Raw genomic sequence first — 13170 nt, forward strand, 5'->3', positions numbered from 1 at the left:
GGAGTAGCTGGGACTACAGGCGCCCGCCACCTTGCCCGGCTAGTTTTTTGTGTTTTTTAGTAGAGACGGGGTTTCACCGTGTTAGCCAGGATGGCCTCGATCTCCTGACCTCGTGATCCGCCCGTCTCGCCTCCCAAAGTGCTGGGATTACAGGCTTGAGCCACTGTGCCCGGCCAGCTCTCTGCTCTTGCTAGAACGAGGACTTCCTGAGAATCACAGACACAGTCCCTCCCGAGTAAGGGGCCTGGGAGGAGCCATAAACATCCCCGGTGAGCCCCTAAAGAGCACTCTCTGCTGTGCCTGCTCACAGGGCCCTGGCCTCATGGGAACCACAAGGCGACCTGAGCCCATGGCGCCCAGTCCACTCAGGAGAAGAAGACACACTCGAGACACCGGAGGGAGTGGACACAACAGTCAGCAGACAAAAAGACAGAGACCAGGAGGGAAAGGAGGAGGGGCTGAGCACAGAGCGTCTGACCCCGTGGCAGGACTTGGGGACGTCAGGGAGCAAGCCCACCATTCCCCGCTCAGGCCACGGAAGCCTGGAGCTGCCCCATGAAGCAAATGGCTTGCGGTGAGAAAGCAGAGTTAGGAGTGGAAGGAAGGTGTCTACATGTAGTTATCATGAAGCCATGGATGGGATATTATAGCAGAGCGACTCACGGTGAGTTCACGCTGGAGACAGATGAGCTGCGAGATACAGTACCTCGAGCTTGCTTTACAAAACTGCACATGCAAAAAACAGAACAGACAGAAGTGAGAAAATCAGAGAGAGTTCTGAGAGAACCAGTGACACAGAGCCACGCCAGTGTAGGCGCAGGCTGCCGTGTGCATCTGGACAGGAGGCCGCGGACGCGTCTGTCAGACGGGCACCAGCCGAGACCTCAGGGTGAAAGAGAAGTTGAGAACCAATTCCACACATGCAGGAAAGTGAGACTGCAGAAAAGTGAGACAGCAAACCCTGTAATTGCTGGAAGACAGAAGCCATTAGCTTGGGGGCCCATCCATCACTCAGCACACACTGCCCAGGACAGGCAGTGCGGCTGGGAAGACCCAACACCGATTTTCCTGCAGCTCCAAACAGCCCCCAGCACCCTGAGGTGGGAGGCTGACCGCACTGTCTCCTGGCCCTGGAGATGGGGCAGCACAGGCTAACAAAGGAGGCAAGGGTGCCCTTTCCAGAGATGCCCTTCCCAGAGATGGCACCTGGGCCCTGCTGCCAAACCCACCTGCCTTCCCGGCGAGCACCTGGGCCCCACTCTGGTTCCAGTCCCAGGGCTCCCCAGGCTGCAACCCAGGCGCTTCCAGGCCACCAGGACACCTCCAGGGCAAATCAAGCTACACCCCAACCCACCTTCCTTTTGGGTGCAGTTCCAGCCATTTCCAAGTGACTTTCAAAGGCTTTTCTAAAACCAACAGAAGGAAACCAAAGTTTCCTTTACAGCCATTTCCCTCCAATTAGCTTCCCAGGGGAGGGCCAGGTGGGCTCCAGCCCCTCCTTCTTATAACCAAGGTCTCTGTGCCTTTGTGGACAGTCAAAGCAGCTTACTTGCCCACAGGCTCTGGGTGCAAACAGGCATGTGTGTGTGAGAGGGTGTGTGAGTGTGACACTGTGAGTGATGAGTGTGTGAGACTGTGTGTGAATGTGTGAGATTGTGTGTGTACCCGAGAGTGTGGGATGATTATAACTGAATGTGTGAGACTGTGAGTGTTGTGAGGGTGAATCTGTGTGTCTGTGTGAGTCTGTGTGTATGATGCTGTTTCTGTGCCTATGTGACTGTGTGTCTGTGTGTACCTGTGTATAAGTGTGTATGTGAGTCTGTGTGCCTGTGTGTGTGTCTGTGTGTGCCTGCCTGTATGTATTTGTGTGTGTGTGTGTGTGTGTGTGAGTGAGTGTGATCCTACAGGCTGCCAGTGGTCAGAAATCCACGTGAGGATGAGGTTGACCCAGCAAAGAACCAGGAAGACATGTCCCTTCAAGCAGCTGTCACCTAAGGCCCAGGATATGTACAGCACTGCATGCAACACACTAGGGTGCCCTTTTGAGGTAGGTTCTAGCACCGTCTGTGTCAAGCCAAACAGAGAATCACTGAGAGCCTCTTAAACACCAAGGACACCCCAAGTCCTCCCAGCACCCAGGGCACCAAGCCCGGCACTGGCCCCGCTCCACAGGTCACGCAGCACGGCTGTGGGGGGCAGGAGCAGGGCGAAGGGTACTCAAGGGCACTGCTCTCGCCCAGCCCAGCAGCTCAAGGTGCTGGAAATGAGAGCAGGATAGGAGGTGGCACTGCTCGTCCCACCAGGAGAACAGGAAGCAGACGAGGACAGATGACAGACAGCTTTCAGCCCTCGGAGGTCTCAGCACAACACAGGCACGCAAACAGCAGCAGCAGGGCCAGGCCTCACCAGGTGCAGGGCCCTCCTTGAAGGAAACCCCTGAAGGTTGATTCCTGCAGGATCTCTTGTGGTGGAAATCAGACTGGCTGTCACGTCCAACCGGTGGGCTGAGGACATGCCACAGAGGATGAGGGCCCACAGCTGCACCTCAGGCAGGGACCATGGGGGCTGACACCTGGATGCCTCGGGCTGGCTCGGGCCGGCCGCCCCTTGCCACGTGTGAGGGCTGCAGCCTGCTTGAGTTGAGGATGCTGGCGCCGGAGCTGACACCTGGCTCCAGACCCACCTTGAGGAAGAACACCTAGGGGTCCCCCGGCAGAAAAGAAGCTCTTTCCTCACGTAGGAATCAGCGTGGTGCTCAGGCCAACAGGTGGTGTCGATGTACCCTGTGCCCAAGGATGCCAGTCTACTGCCTTGTTCCTGCATTGCAGTGTCTCCAAACCAGGACAGAGCAGCAGATAAGGAAATATCCAGCCTCCTTCTCAGGCAGCCTGACTCAGGGTCCGTGACTGCCGGGGCCCTGGCAGCCTCTTCGGCAAGGTCTCAGCCCAGATGGGAGTGGACACCCTCCCATACCCCCAAGAGGAGGCAGGCCCTGTAGGCAGCGGGGGTCAAGGGACAAGTGCTCGCCTCTAGGAACAGCAGAGAAGGCAAGTCCTAAAGAGAACAACCCAAGGCCTGCATGAGGCCAGGAGCTGAACACACCACTCGCCCCCTCTACAGCAGACCACCCACCTGCAGAGGTCACAGAGCCCTGGCAGCAACCCCTGGACCAAGTAACCAAACTAAATGGACTAAATAACTAACAGACCAAATAACCGAATTGGCCAAGACAACAAAAGATCGAAATTAAACAACTGAGGACTGAGCCCCCAGCAGTCTTCTGCGTGATGGCCACTGTGTCCACAGCTGCCAGCTTCCCCTGCAGGCGGCTCCCATCCCTGCCTGAGTCCCCAGCGGGCTGCAGCCTCTTCTAGCTGCTGCTGCCCCAAAGACCAGCACTTTCTGCTAGGCTTAGAGACAGGCCCTCTGCAAACACATCTTCCTGGTGCCCTCCAGGCAGGATCAGGGCTGGTATGGGTGTGCACACAGCACATGCACTCACACATGGTCACTGTGCAACTCTCAAGTGCACACACACACACCTAGCACACTCATCCACATGCCAACATGCTTACAGAGTAGTGCAGACACACGTCACTACAGATGTACCTGTGGCTGTGCCCGGCCCTGTGCTCCGTGTTCGCGGCAGGGCGGGCGGCCAGCTGAAGGGCAGGGGCCCACCCATCAGCATGGTGAATGGGAGGTGTGAGGGGTGGGCATATGCAGCCGGACATAGCCAGCGGCTCCAGACCTCACTTCAGCTGGGCTCAGAGAACAAGCTCCCAGTAGTGGCATCTCTGCAGTCTTGTGGCCCACCCTGTGACCAGGCCATGGGCCAGACTCCTGCCTCCCTTCCCAGGGACTGACCTCCCACAGCTCGGCTCACTGCAGCCTTTGGCCCCGGGCTGGACGCTTTGCCCAAACTCTAAAGCCCCTAACGCCTCCAAATGCGCTTCTGTGGAATAAGCCGTTTTCGCCAGAATAACTTCCTCTAACCTCTGTCCCAGTACCAAACACTTGAGAGACATTTTTGGAAACTGCAGTAAGTCTCTCAGGCTGCTCAGGTATCACCTAGAATCTTTGGCTCATAAAATACATTTCTGAAAAGCTGTGCATAAAATCAACTTACTGACTCCCTCCCCTAACTGACTCACAGTTGTCTGGGGAGGGGCCTGGAGCCACCCTGAGGCCATCCAGGGAGTGAATATCATGGCAGGCAATCCCAGCCACAATGTGAGGGCTGTGCCTAGCCAGACCCTGGCCCTGTTCACACTGAGAAAAAGCCCTGGAGCCCCCAGGCTCTCATCTCAGTTCTGAGGAGGGGCTGTGTCCTCACCAGCCAAGGCCAGGGGCCCTCTGAGGAAGCCTCTGGAAGGGGTGCCCTAGGGAGGGCCCAGCCATGGGACCTGCAGCACCCCCACTGCCACCCCACGGTCCGGTCCCAGGAGCCTTACGCAGCGATGGAGATGTTCGCGGCAGACATGGGGCTGACTTCGGCCACTTCTTTGGCCTTTTGCAGAGCAAGCTTCTGATTGGCTGCTTCTTCCATCTCCTCTTCATCCTGTTTGAGCAAAGAGAAATGTCCAGCTCCCCTCACTGTGTTACAGCCACTCTAATGCCATCAGCTCTTCCTCCAGGGGCCTCAAAAAACACACAGGGCTGCTCTCTGTCCAGTGGAGACAGGCAGCCAACCCGAGTGAACGTGGGCCCCCCGAGCCATTCCACAGGAGCTCTCTCTGGTGCTCTCCAGGGCCTCCCCTTCTGTGTCTGTGACTCAAAGGTAATGGTTGCTGGGGTTCCTTCCTCAGTGCCCTCTTGCTTCTGCCGTCTCCCTGGAGGCGACAGCCTCACCTCTGTGCTATCCTGACCTTACTCTGAGCTCTAGCCCAGGTACCCGGCCACTGACCGGATATTTTCATTTGTTTGTTTTGCTCTTTGTTATTTGTTTTTTTCAGAGACAGGGTCTCGCTCTGTCACCCAAGCTGCAGGGCAGTGGTGCAATCTCAGCTCACTGCAGCCTCGACCTCCCAGGCTTAAGTGATCCTCTCACGTCAGCCTTCCACGCAGCTGGGACCCCAAGCATGTGTCATCACACCTGGCTAATTTTTTTTTAATTCAATTTTTCTTGAACTTCTAGGCTCAAGCACTCCCAAAGTGCTGGGAGTACAGGTGTGGGCTAGCACGCCTGGCCTTCAGCCTGTCCGTACCACGGCACCTTGAACTTGCCCATTAAAAGGCAAATCTGTCCCTCCTTTTGTCCCACCTGTCCCCCCAGGAGCATCAGTCACACTTGAACATGGCCAAGAGCAAGGGCAAGAGGCTCTGCACCCATGGCTGAGTCCTGACCCAGCACTGCCCACAAGCACTGCCGCCAGGAGGGTGTCCAGGGGGCCACGCACCACCTTGGAGTTTTTCTACCTGGAGCCAGCAGACCACGTCTGTCCCCGTGTCCCCAGCTGTGGCTGTGAGAAGCCTCTCCCTGTCTCCCCCACTCCTGGGTAACCACCTGCAGTGCCTGGCCCTGAGCTTCACATGGCTCCTGCCCTCAGGGCTAGGCATGTGCACAGGTGCAGGCAGGTGCAGTTTCCTCTGCCCCCTCTGGCCCTGACTCCAAGTCACTAAACAAGACCAACATGCTCAGCACCTGGATTCCAGATCAGTGGTTCCAGGCTGAGACCACAGGCCCCAGAAGGGAAGCTACGACTTCCGTGTTGTCCATCTGGACTGGAGCCACCACTGTTTCCTCACAATCCTGAAGCCCAGACCCACCTGGCTCCCCTGGGAGCCAGCATTCCCAATATTCCCTAAAATGTCCTTGAATCTTCTTTCAGGGCACAACACTGGCAAAAACTAAGTCCCTTGTTAGCTGCCTGCAAATTTCCCTCTACAGAGAAGAGACCTTCAAACCTCAAGCCCAGAGAGGAGGCAAAGCCAGACCCAGCAGGGAACACCCACACCCAGGTCCCTCCTCGAGGATCCGGCTCCATCCAGCTTCCCATCCTCTGGGGCAGGGACTTCGCCAGTCACTCCAGGGAGTGTTCTGAAGTCCCCTGGAAGGTCTAAAACAAATTCAAGTTTATCCTCACTTCAAAAAGTACATAGTGCTGTAATACTTTTGTGGGAGTATAAGGGAAGGGGATGGTTGAGTCATAACCTTTGGGGCTCTTGGTCAGCCCAGAAAAATGCCCAAAGCCAGACACAGACAGGCCCCCAGTGGCCCCAATTCTCAGAGAAGAAATTCCTGAATTAGGCCAGTTACGCAAAAGGGGGCCACCAATGAGGGTACATGTATGTGGACACAGGGCCCCAAGGACACAGCTTCCTCCCAGCATCCTCCCTCACGACAGAACTTAAAGAGACAGTGGGGCCCCAGCGCTCCAGTGCAGCCCACCCAGGACAGCTAGGGCCCTCCAAGGCAACCACAGAATCAAGGAGAGCTCTGTGGGTGCTTGGGCTCCCCCAACCCAAGCAGCCCAGGCTGAAGACAGGAACAGGCAGAAGCCAGAAACCAGAGCACCAGGGAGGAATCCAGGCCCCCAGGCATAGCCAGGGCCCAGGTCTGGAGGCGTGGGAGTAAGAAGGCTGAACAGAAGCAAAGGGAGGCTCAGGCTGCAGCTGGCACACTGCATGGACCATGCCCCCCTCCCGGAGAGCTGGGCTGGGGGGAGCAGGGACACCTGCACAGCACTCACTCTTAGAGAAGCTCTGTGGCACACCTGCATCTCTGCTGCCCAGGGATAGAAATCCTGAACCTGCCTCTCTCAACCCCAGAACAAGGAAGGCATGGAGAGACACTGGACTGGAGTGACGGAGCTGTGTCAGATCCCTAGACATGCACAGGTGCATGCAGACACCTGTCCAGGGATGGTGCACAGGCAGAAGAGGGCACACGGTGACACGCACACAGAACGGTGCCCACACAGGAACATGCTGATGTACAGAGCATGCACGTGGGACGTTTGCAGCGTGGTTCACGCCAAACCAGAAGGCAGCACCACCTCTGCCAGGAGCTAGGTCTTGAGTCAACACACAAGCCTGCGACTCAGATGGCAGGTGGCCACACTACAAGTGTCCAGGGCTGAGGAGAGCATGACCAGGCAGGGGCATGTCATCCGGAGGGATATCACAGAGGGAGACATGTACAGTCGCATCCCCCACCAGGTTCAGGGATGAGAGGAATATTAAAATGGCACCCGCTGGGCACTGCCTGAAGCAGCAGCTGTCCCACTGTGGCACAGCTGTGCTGGGACAGGCCACCAGCTGCTCCTCCCGCTCAGGCCCCTCCTGCTCCCAGCACACCCTGCCGTTCAGGCCGTTCTCCCTGGTGCTGGTTTCTCTGAGAGCCTGCCTGTCCATCTGCCTTCGGGGCTCTGGCTCTCCCTGCATCCTCAGCTCCAGCCTCCAGCCCCTGAGTGACAGACCAGCCTCTGCCCGCCAGGACCCGAGGCAACGCTCCTGGACGGGGGACACATGAGGCCCTAACCCAGGACCCAGACTCCTCCTGGCTGCGGCCACATTCAAGTGGCATGGGCTGACACGAGCCCCTCCCTGTCCCCACCTACCTTGGTCAGCTCCTGGGCGTTGGCCAGGTTGTCCACAGCGATGGCCAGGAAGACATTCAGCAGAGTGTCTGGTTGGGTCCAGCTGAGGAAGGGAACCTCTGCCCCACACGGCCCCACAGTCACACTGCAGCTTCCCCCATCTCCCCAGATCCCAACCAGCCTCCAGCCTCCTTCCCTTGGCACCTACCAGCTCCCCCAGGCCCCATCCCCAGACACACTCCAGCCCAGCCACTAGGCCCTCCAGCTCCCTGTTCCCTCCTCACCTCCAGCCTCTCTGCCAGTCCCTCCTTTGTTCAGCCTCCCATCACCCAGCCTCTTCCTGGGTGCCCACCTGAGCCTCTTCCCCCAACCCAGCTCTTTTGGGCTGACTGTGCAGGTGCAAAGCTCAGAGGCTGTGCTGGAGCCATTTGCCTCTGCCTCCTAACGAGGGCCCACGGTCAGCCTGCTGTGCTCCCAACTCCCCAAGCTCCGACCAGCACAAGAAGCCTCCCCACAAACAGCTTCTACTCCACAGGCTCCAGGTGGGGCTCCACTGCCTTCTGGGTCCTGTGAGCAGAGACCACCTCGGACAAACTACAAGCATGCAAACCCACCCGTGGCCAGCACATGCCGGGTCCCAGGTCCTAGGCCCACAGACGCCACCTAGTGCTACCTTCCCCTCCTTTTCCATTTCCTTTCCCGCATGGTGTCCTGGGGCCTCTCCCTTGCAGCATCCCCCCTCTAGATCACAGGACTCACGTCAGGCCATGGAGACGGCAGATGGCATGATCTGGTTCCTGGGACTGCACCTTGCCTCAACTGACCCCCCAGGAGCCCAGTGTGAGGTGCTGCCCCACCATGTAGAAATGAAGCAACCAAGGCCCAGAGGGAAGCACCTGCCACAGGTCCCGGCACAGGCACCACCTGGGGTGGGCGGCCTCCTCCTCAAAGCTCGCGGAACCAGGTCCTTGTCCGGTCACGGTGTTTTTCTTTGCAAAAGGAACTCTTCACCCATCACTGGAGGCTGCCTTTTCCCGAACGCTCACCTCCCTGCCCCTGCGCAGTTTCCCAGAACCACCCCTGACATAGTCAGGACCCTGGCTGTGACTCGGATCTGTCCCTTCAGACCCTGGCCATTAGGGGTACCCTCCTGGCCATTTTATCACTCCAGGTTTCTCAGCCCAGGCCCTGCTGGCATTTGGGGCTGGGCAATCCTCTATGGGATGGCAGGCAGCACCCCTGGTCTCTGTCCACTTGAGGACGGAGCCTCAAGTTGTCAGCCCCTCCCCGTCAGTGCTGACAACCAAAAGTGACTCAGACACTGCCAAATGTGCCACAGCATCTGTGGGGAGAGGAAGTTGCCCCCGTTAGAACCTTGCACTCCACGTGATCGAGCCGGTTTCACCACAGGCCTGCGACTCACCCTGCCCAGGCTGCAGCCACTCTCCCTGTGGTGCTGGCCTGTGCCAGGCCGAGGAGCAGCTGGCTCTGTATGAGACCAACAGCAGTGACCCAGGCAGGTCAGGTCCCTCCCTGGCTGGACAGGTACCCCCTCCCTGGGGGTCAAGGGAGTGCATATCCCAGGCCAGAGCCTCACAGGCAAGTCCACACAGAGCTCCAGCAGATCCCACAGGGCAGGACATTGAGGCCAGGCTGACACCTCCAGGCACTAGCCACAGCCACCGACACCCTCAGAGTCTTTCACACCCAGAAAGCAGGACCAAGAGCCATGCCCCTTGGGATCAGGCAGGAGTGACGCTGAGTGGATGGGAGGGGGACACTTGTGGCCAGCATACCTGGCCTGAGTGTGAGGGTCAGACTCAGCTATGGCGAACCAATGGCCACTGCTCTGTTTCAAGGCAGAGGCACCTCCTTCTGGACGCTGGCTGTCCTGTCTGAGGCCTCCGTCCCTCTCTGACAATTGTGGCTGCCTTTCTTTGGTGCCTCTGGTGCCAGCCCCAGGGCCACCCATCTCCAAAGCAGACACTGCCCCCTCAGGCTCCCTGGAGCCCCTCCTAGGCTCACACTCAGCTTCCCAGGGAAGCTGGATCCCCCACTCTGGAGACCAGGACCTGAGCTGCAGCCTAAGGACCACCCCGTGACAAACAAGGCTGAGAGAGCTGGGCCAGCCTAGGAGAGGTGGAGCAAGGAATGAGGAGACAGGGAGGCAGAGACGGGAAAGAAGGTGAAGTGTGCAAGGGCACTGACGGCAGCAGCACCACTGAGACAGGAAAGAAGGTGAAGTGTGCAAGGGCACTGACGGCACCAGCACCAGTGAGGCAGAGATGAGGGCGGAGAGACGGGGTGAGTGGCTGTCGTGTGTGAGGAGGTCGAGGGAGAAGCCGAGCCGGGAGGTCAACTGTGAGACATTGTCTCCAGCTCCTCAGGGTCCTGCAGGGTGTTCTGCCACAACGGTTCTCAAAGTGGGGTCCCCAGACCAGCAACACAGGCTCCCCCGGCAGCCTGTGAGAACGCACATTCTCAGGCCCCAGCCCAGCCCCACTGCCTCTGACGCCCTGGGCTAGGGCTGGAATCCAGGCTTACCATCCCCTCAGGGGACTGCGATGCTCAGGTGAGTTGGAGAACCAAAGACACTTCTCCTAGGCCTTAACTTCCCGCCTCAGCTACAGGGGGACCCACACTCACACTGCCAGTCATAGCGCTCACCCTCGCCTGTACCATGAACGCTGCAGTTTTCCCTCCACATCTTCCTCGGCCCCAGCCCTGTCCCTATCATGGCCCTTGGCTGAGGCAGAGCTCACCACTGACTGCTGGACTCGCCCTGACCCCACAGACCCACCCTCTGACTCAAGGTCCTGAAACAGCCCAACTGTCATCCTCCACAGAAAACCTTTCCTTACTTTTCTCTGCAAAGGGGACGGTATCAGTAGGCGGAAGGGCTCCTTTTTAAAGTCCAGTGCCAAAACCTAAATACGCAATTAAATCAAAGTGAAAACAAAAACCCACCTGCCCAGAGTATGAGGCTCCCCGACTGCTGCTCAGAGTCCGTAAGGGCCTGCTGCTGGCTGCACCCACCCCCACCTCTGGATACCCCCACACGCAGCAGCTCATGCTCCCTCAAGCTGAGTCCCGCAGCCTCCAGACTCCTGCGCTCCAGCCACCTGCAGAATGTTCTCCATCTGCACTCAACTCTGAGAATGCATCTCTCACGTCCATGACCCCCAGTCCTCCTGGAGGGATCCACGTGGCGGCCATGAGGAAAAGGAGGGCCAAGCACTGACCACCCTCTGCCCCAGCCCCACAGAAGGATACAGTTTCCGAACAGCGTCAGGACAATGAAGTAAAAGGACGAGAACATGCCTTTGCTGACGCCGCCTTGTGATTTGATCCCGTGATACATCACTGCATTCCAGTCCTCTCCCGTCAGGATCTGCCAGGATGGAGAGAACACAGGGCAAGCCCCCGTGGCCGCCTTTCCCATACACACGCACCCTCACCCACACAAGTGCATGTGCACCGTCACGTCCACGCGCACCGCCACGTCCACACACGCACATCCAGGCCTTTAGATGCTGCTGCTTCCGAAGGTCTGGGCATCCCAGGGTCCTCCAGAAAAGCTTCCAGAAGGACATGGCTGCAGAACTCGGTCTTAAAAGATTAACATGCTCTAGGGTTTCAGCCAGAAATGAAAAGGGAGGTCCCAACAGGAGAAGGAGGTGGGCAGAGCTGAGGGCAGCAGTGAGCTGAGGCATGGACGGACGAAGCAGCGCCATCCACGTCACTGTGCCACCGTCGAGAAAGCCAAGGTTTAAAGGGGACTGGGCTGCACACGGCCACCCAGCAGAAGCAGAGCCTTATGCTCTCAGTTCCTGCCACCCCACTTGGTAGGTCCAGCCTCAAAGTCTGGCTAAATGCAACCCTTGTCCTAGAAGCAAACTCATGTCTCTTTTCTACTTTTATGTTTGGAAACACACAAGAAAATAATAAATACTCGTGTGTCCCCCACCCAAAATGGAAATTCTGCCCCATGTGCAACGATCCCCCTCCCCATGACCAACTCCAACCAGCGATCTGACACAGATCCAAGTCTTTTTTCTTTTGCCACTTTCTATTTATTATTTGTGGGTGTTTTTAAATTTTTTTTTTTTTTGAGACGGAGTCTCGCTCTGTCGCCCAGGCTGGAGGGCAGTGGCACGATCTCAGCTCACTGCAAGCTCCGCCTCCCGGGTTTACGCCATTCTCCTGCCTCAGCCTCCCAAGTAGTGGGACTACAGGCGCCCGCCACCATGCCCGGCTAATTTTTTGTATTTTTAGTACAGACGGGGTTTCACCGTGTTAGCCAGGATGGTCTGGATCTCCTGACCTCGTGATCCACCTGCCTCAGCCTCCCAAAGTGCTGCGATTACAGGCGTGAGCCACCATGCCCGGCCGTTTTTAATTTTTTTTTACCAATACATAATATTTGTACATATTTTAGGGTACTTATGGTATTTTCATAAATGCATACAATGTGTAATGATCAAATAGGGTATTCAGCATATCCATCACCTCAAACATTTAGCATTGTGTTGGGAACATCTTAAACCTTTTCTTCTGATTATTTTGAAATAGACAATATATTGTTGTTAGTTGTAGTCACCCTACCATTCTATCAAACACTAGGACTCGCTCCTTCTGTCTAACTACGTTTGTACCCCTTAACCAGCCTCTCTTCATGCCCCTTCCCACAGCCTTCCCACCTTCTGGTAGCCATCATTCTAACCTCTACCTCCAAATCAGCTTTTTTGCTCTCACATCTGAGGGGGAACATGTGAAGTTTGTCTTTCTGTGCCTGGCTTATTTCACTTAACTTAATGACCTCCACTTCTATCCATGTTGCTGCAAATGACAGGATTTCATTCTTTCTGTGGCTGAATAGTATTCTGTTACATATATACACCATATTTTCTGTATCCTTTCATCTGTTGACAAGCACTGAGGCTGATCCCGTATCTTTGCTACTGTGAATAGTGCTGTCATGAGCATGAGGAGGAAGGCACTACTTCCATGTTCCAACTTCCTTTCCTTTGGATAAACACCCAGCGGTGGGATTTTTGCAGTATGGCTCCTCTTGAGGAGCCTCCATACTGTTTCCCAGAGTGGCTGGACTAATTTACATTCCTTTCGACAGTGTGAGAGAGTTCCCTTCTCTCCATATCCTTGCCAGCATTGATCATTTTTTGTCTTTGATAGTAGCCACCCCAAATGGGTGAGACGATACCTCACTGTGGTTTGTATTTGTCTTTGCCTGATGATTAGTGATTAGCTGAGTATTTTTTCATACATCTGTTGGCCATTTGTATGTATGTCTTCTTTTGAGAAATGTCTATTCAGAGCCTTTGCCCACTTTTAAATGTGATTATTTGGTTTTTCTGCTGTTGACTTGTTTGAGTTCCTTGTATACTGTGGATAGTAATCCCTTGTTGGATGAATGGATCCAAGTCTTTAGGGTTCCACTACACATCACACACATACACGTATGTATAAACAGAATACCGCATATGTGCTAAACATGCACAGGAAGGTACAAGACTACACGTCATTCTTCAACTTGCTGTTTTCATTCAACAATACAGCTTTGAGGTTTCTCCATTCTTTTTTTTTTTTTTTTTTGAGACAGGGTCTTGTT

General features: G+C 56.1%; 1 protein-coding gene across 1 annotated transcript in view; it reads right to left on the bottom strand.

Moving 5' to 3' along the window:
- The window catches only part of CACNA1B (calcium channel, voltage-dependent, N type, alpha 1B subunit), a 274453-nt gene that overhangs the window by 117310 nt on the left and 143973 nt on the right, over positions 1–13170 (bottom strand). Inside the window, exons 15-17 of the mRNA XM_011957386.1 lie at positions 10815–10932; positions 7563–7630; positions 4455–4561 (exon numbers count right to left, since the gene is read on the bottom strand). Of these exons, the coding sequence (XP_011812776.1) occupies positions 4455–4561; positions 7563–7630; positions 10815–10932 (293 nt within the window). The remainder of the gene's footprint in view (positions 1–4454; positions 4562–7562; positions 7631–10814; positions 10933–13170) is intronic.

The sequence above is a fragment of the Colobus angolensis genome, unplaced genomic scaffold, assembly GCF_000951035.1.
Source record: "Colobus angolensis palliatus isolate OR3802 unplaced genomic scaffold, Cang.pa_1.0 Scaffold44, whole genome shotgun sequence".
Classification (NCBI taxonomy): Eukaryota; Metazoa; Chordata; class Mammalia; order Primates; family Cercopithecidae; genus Colobus; species Colobus angolensis.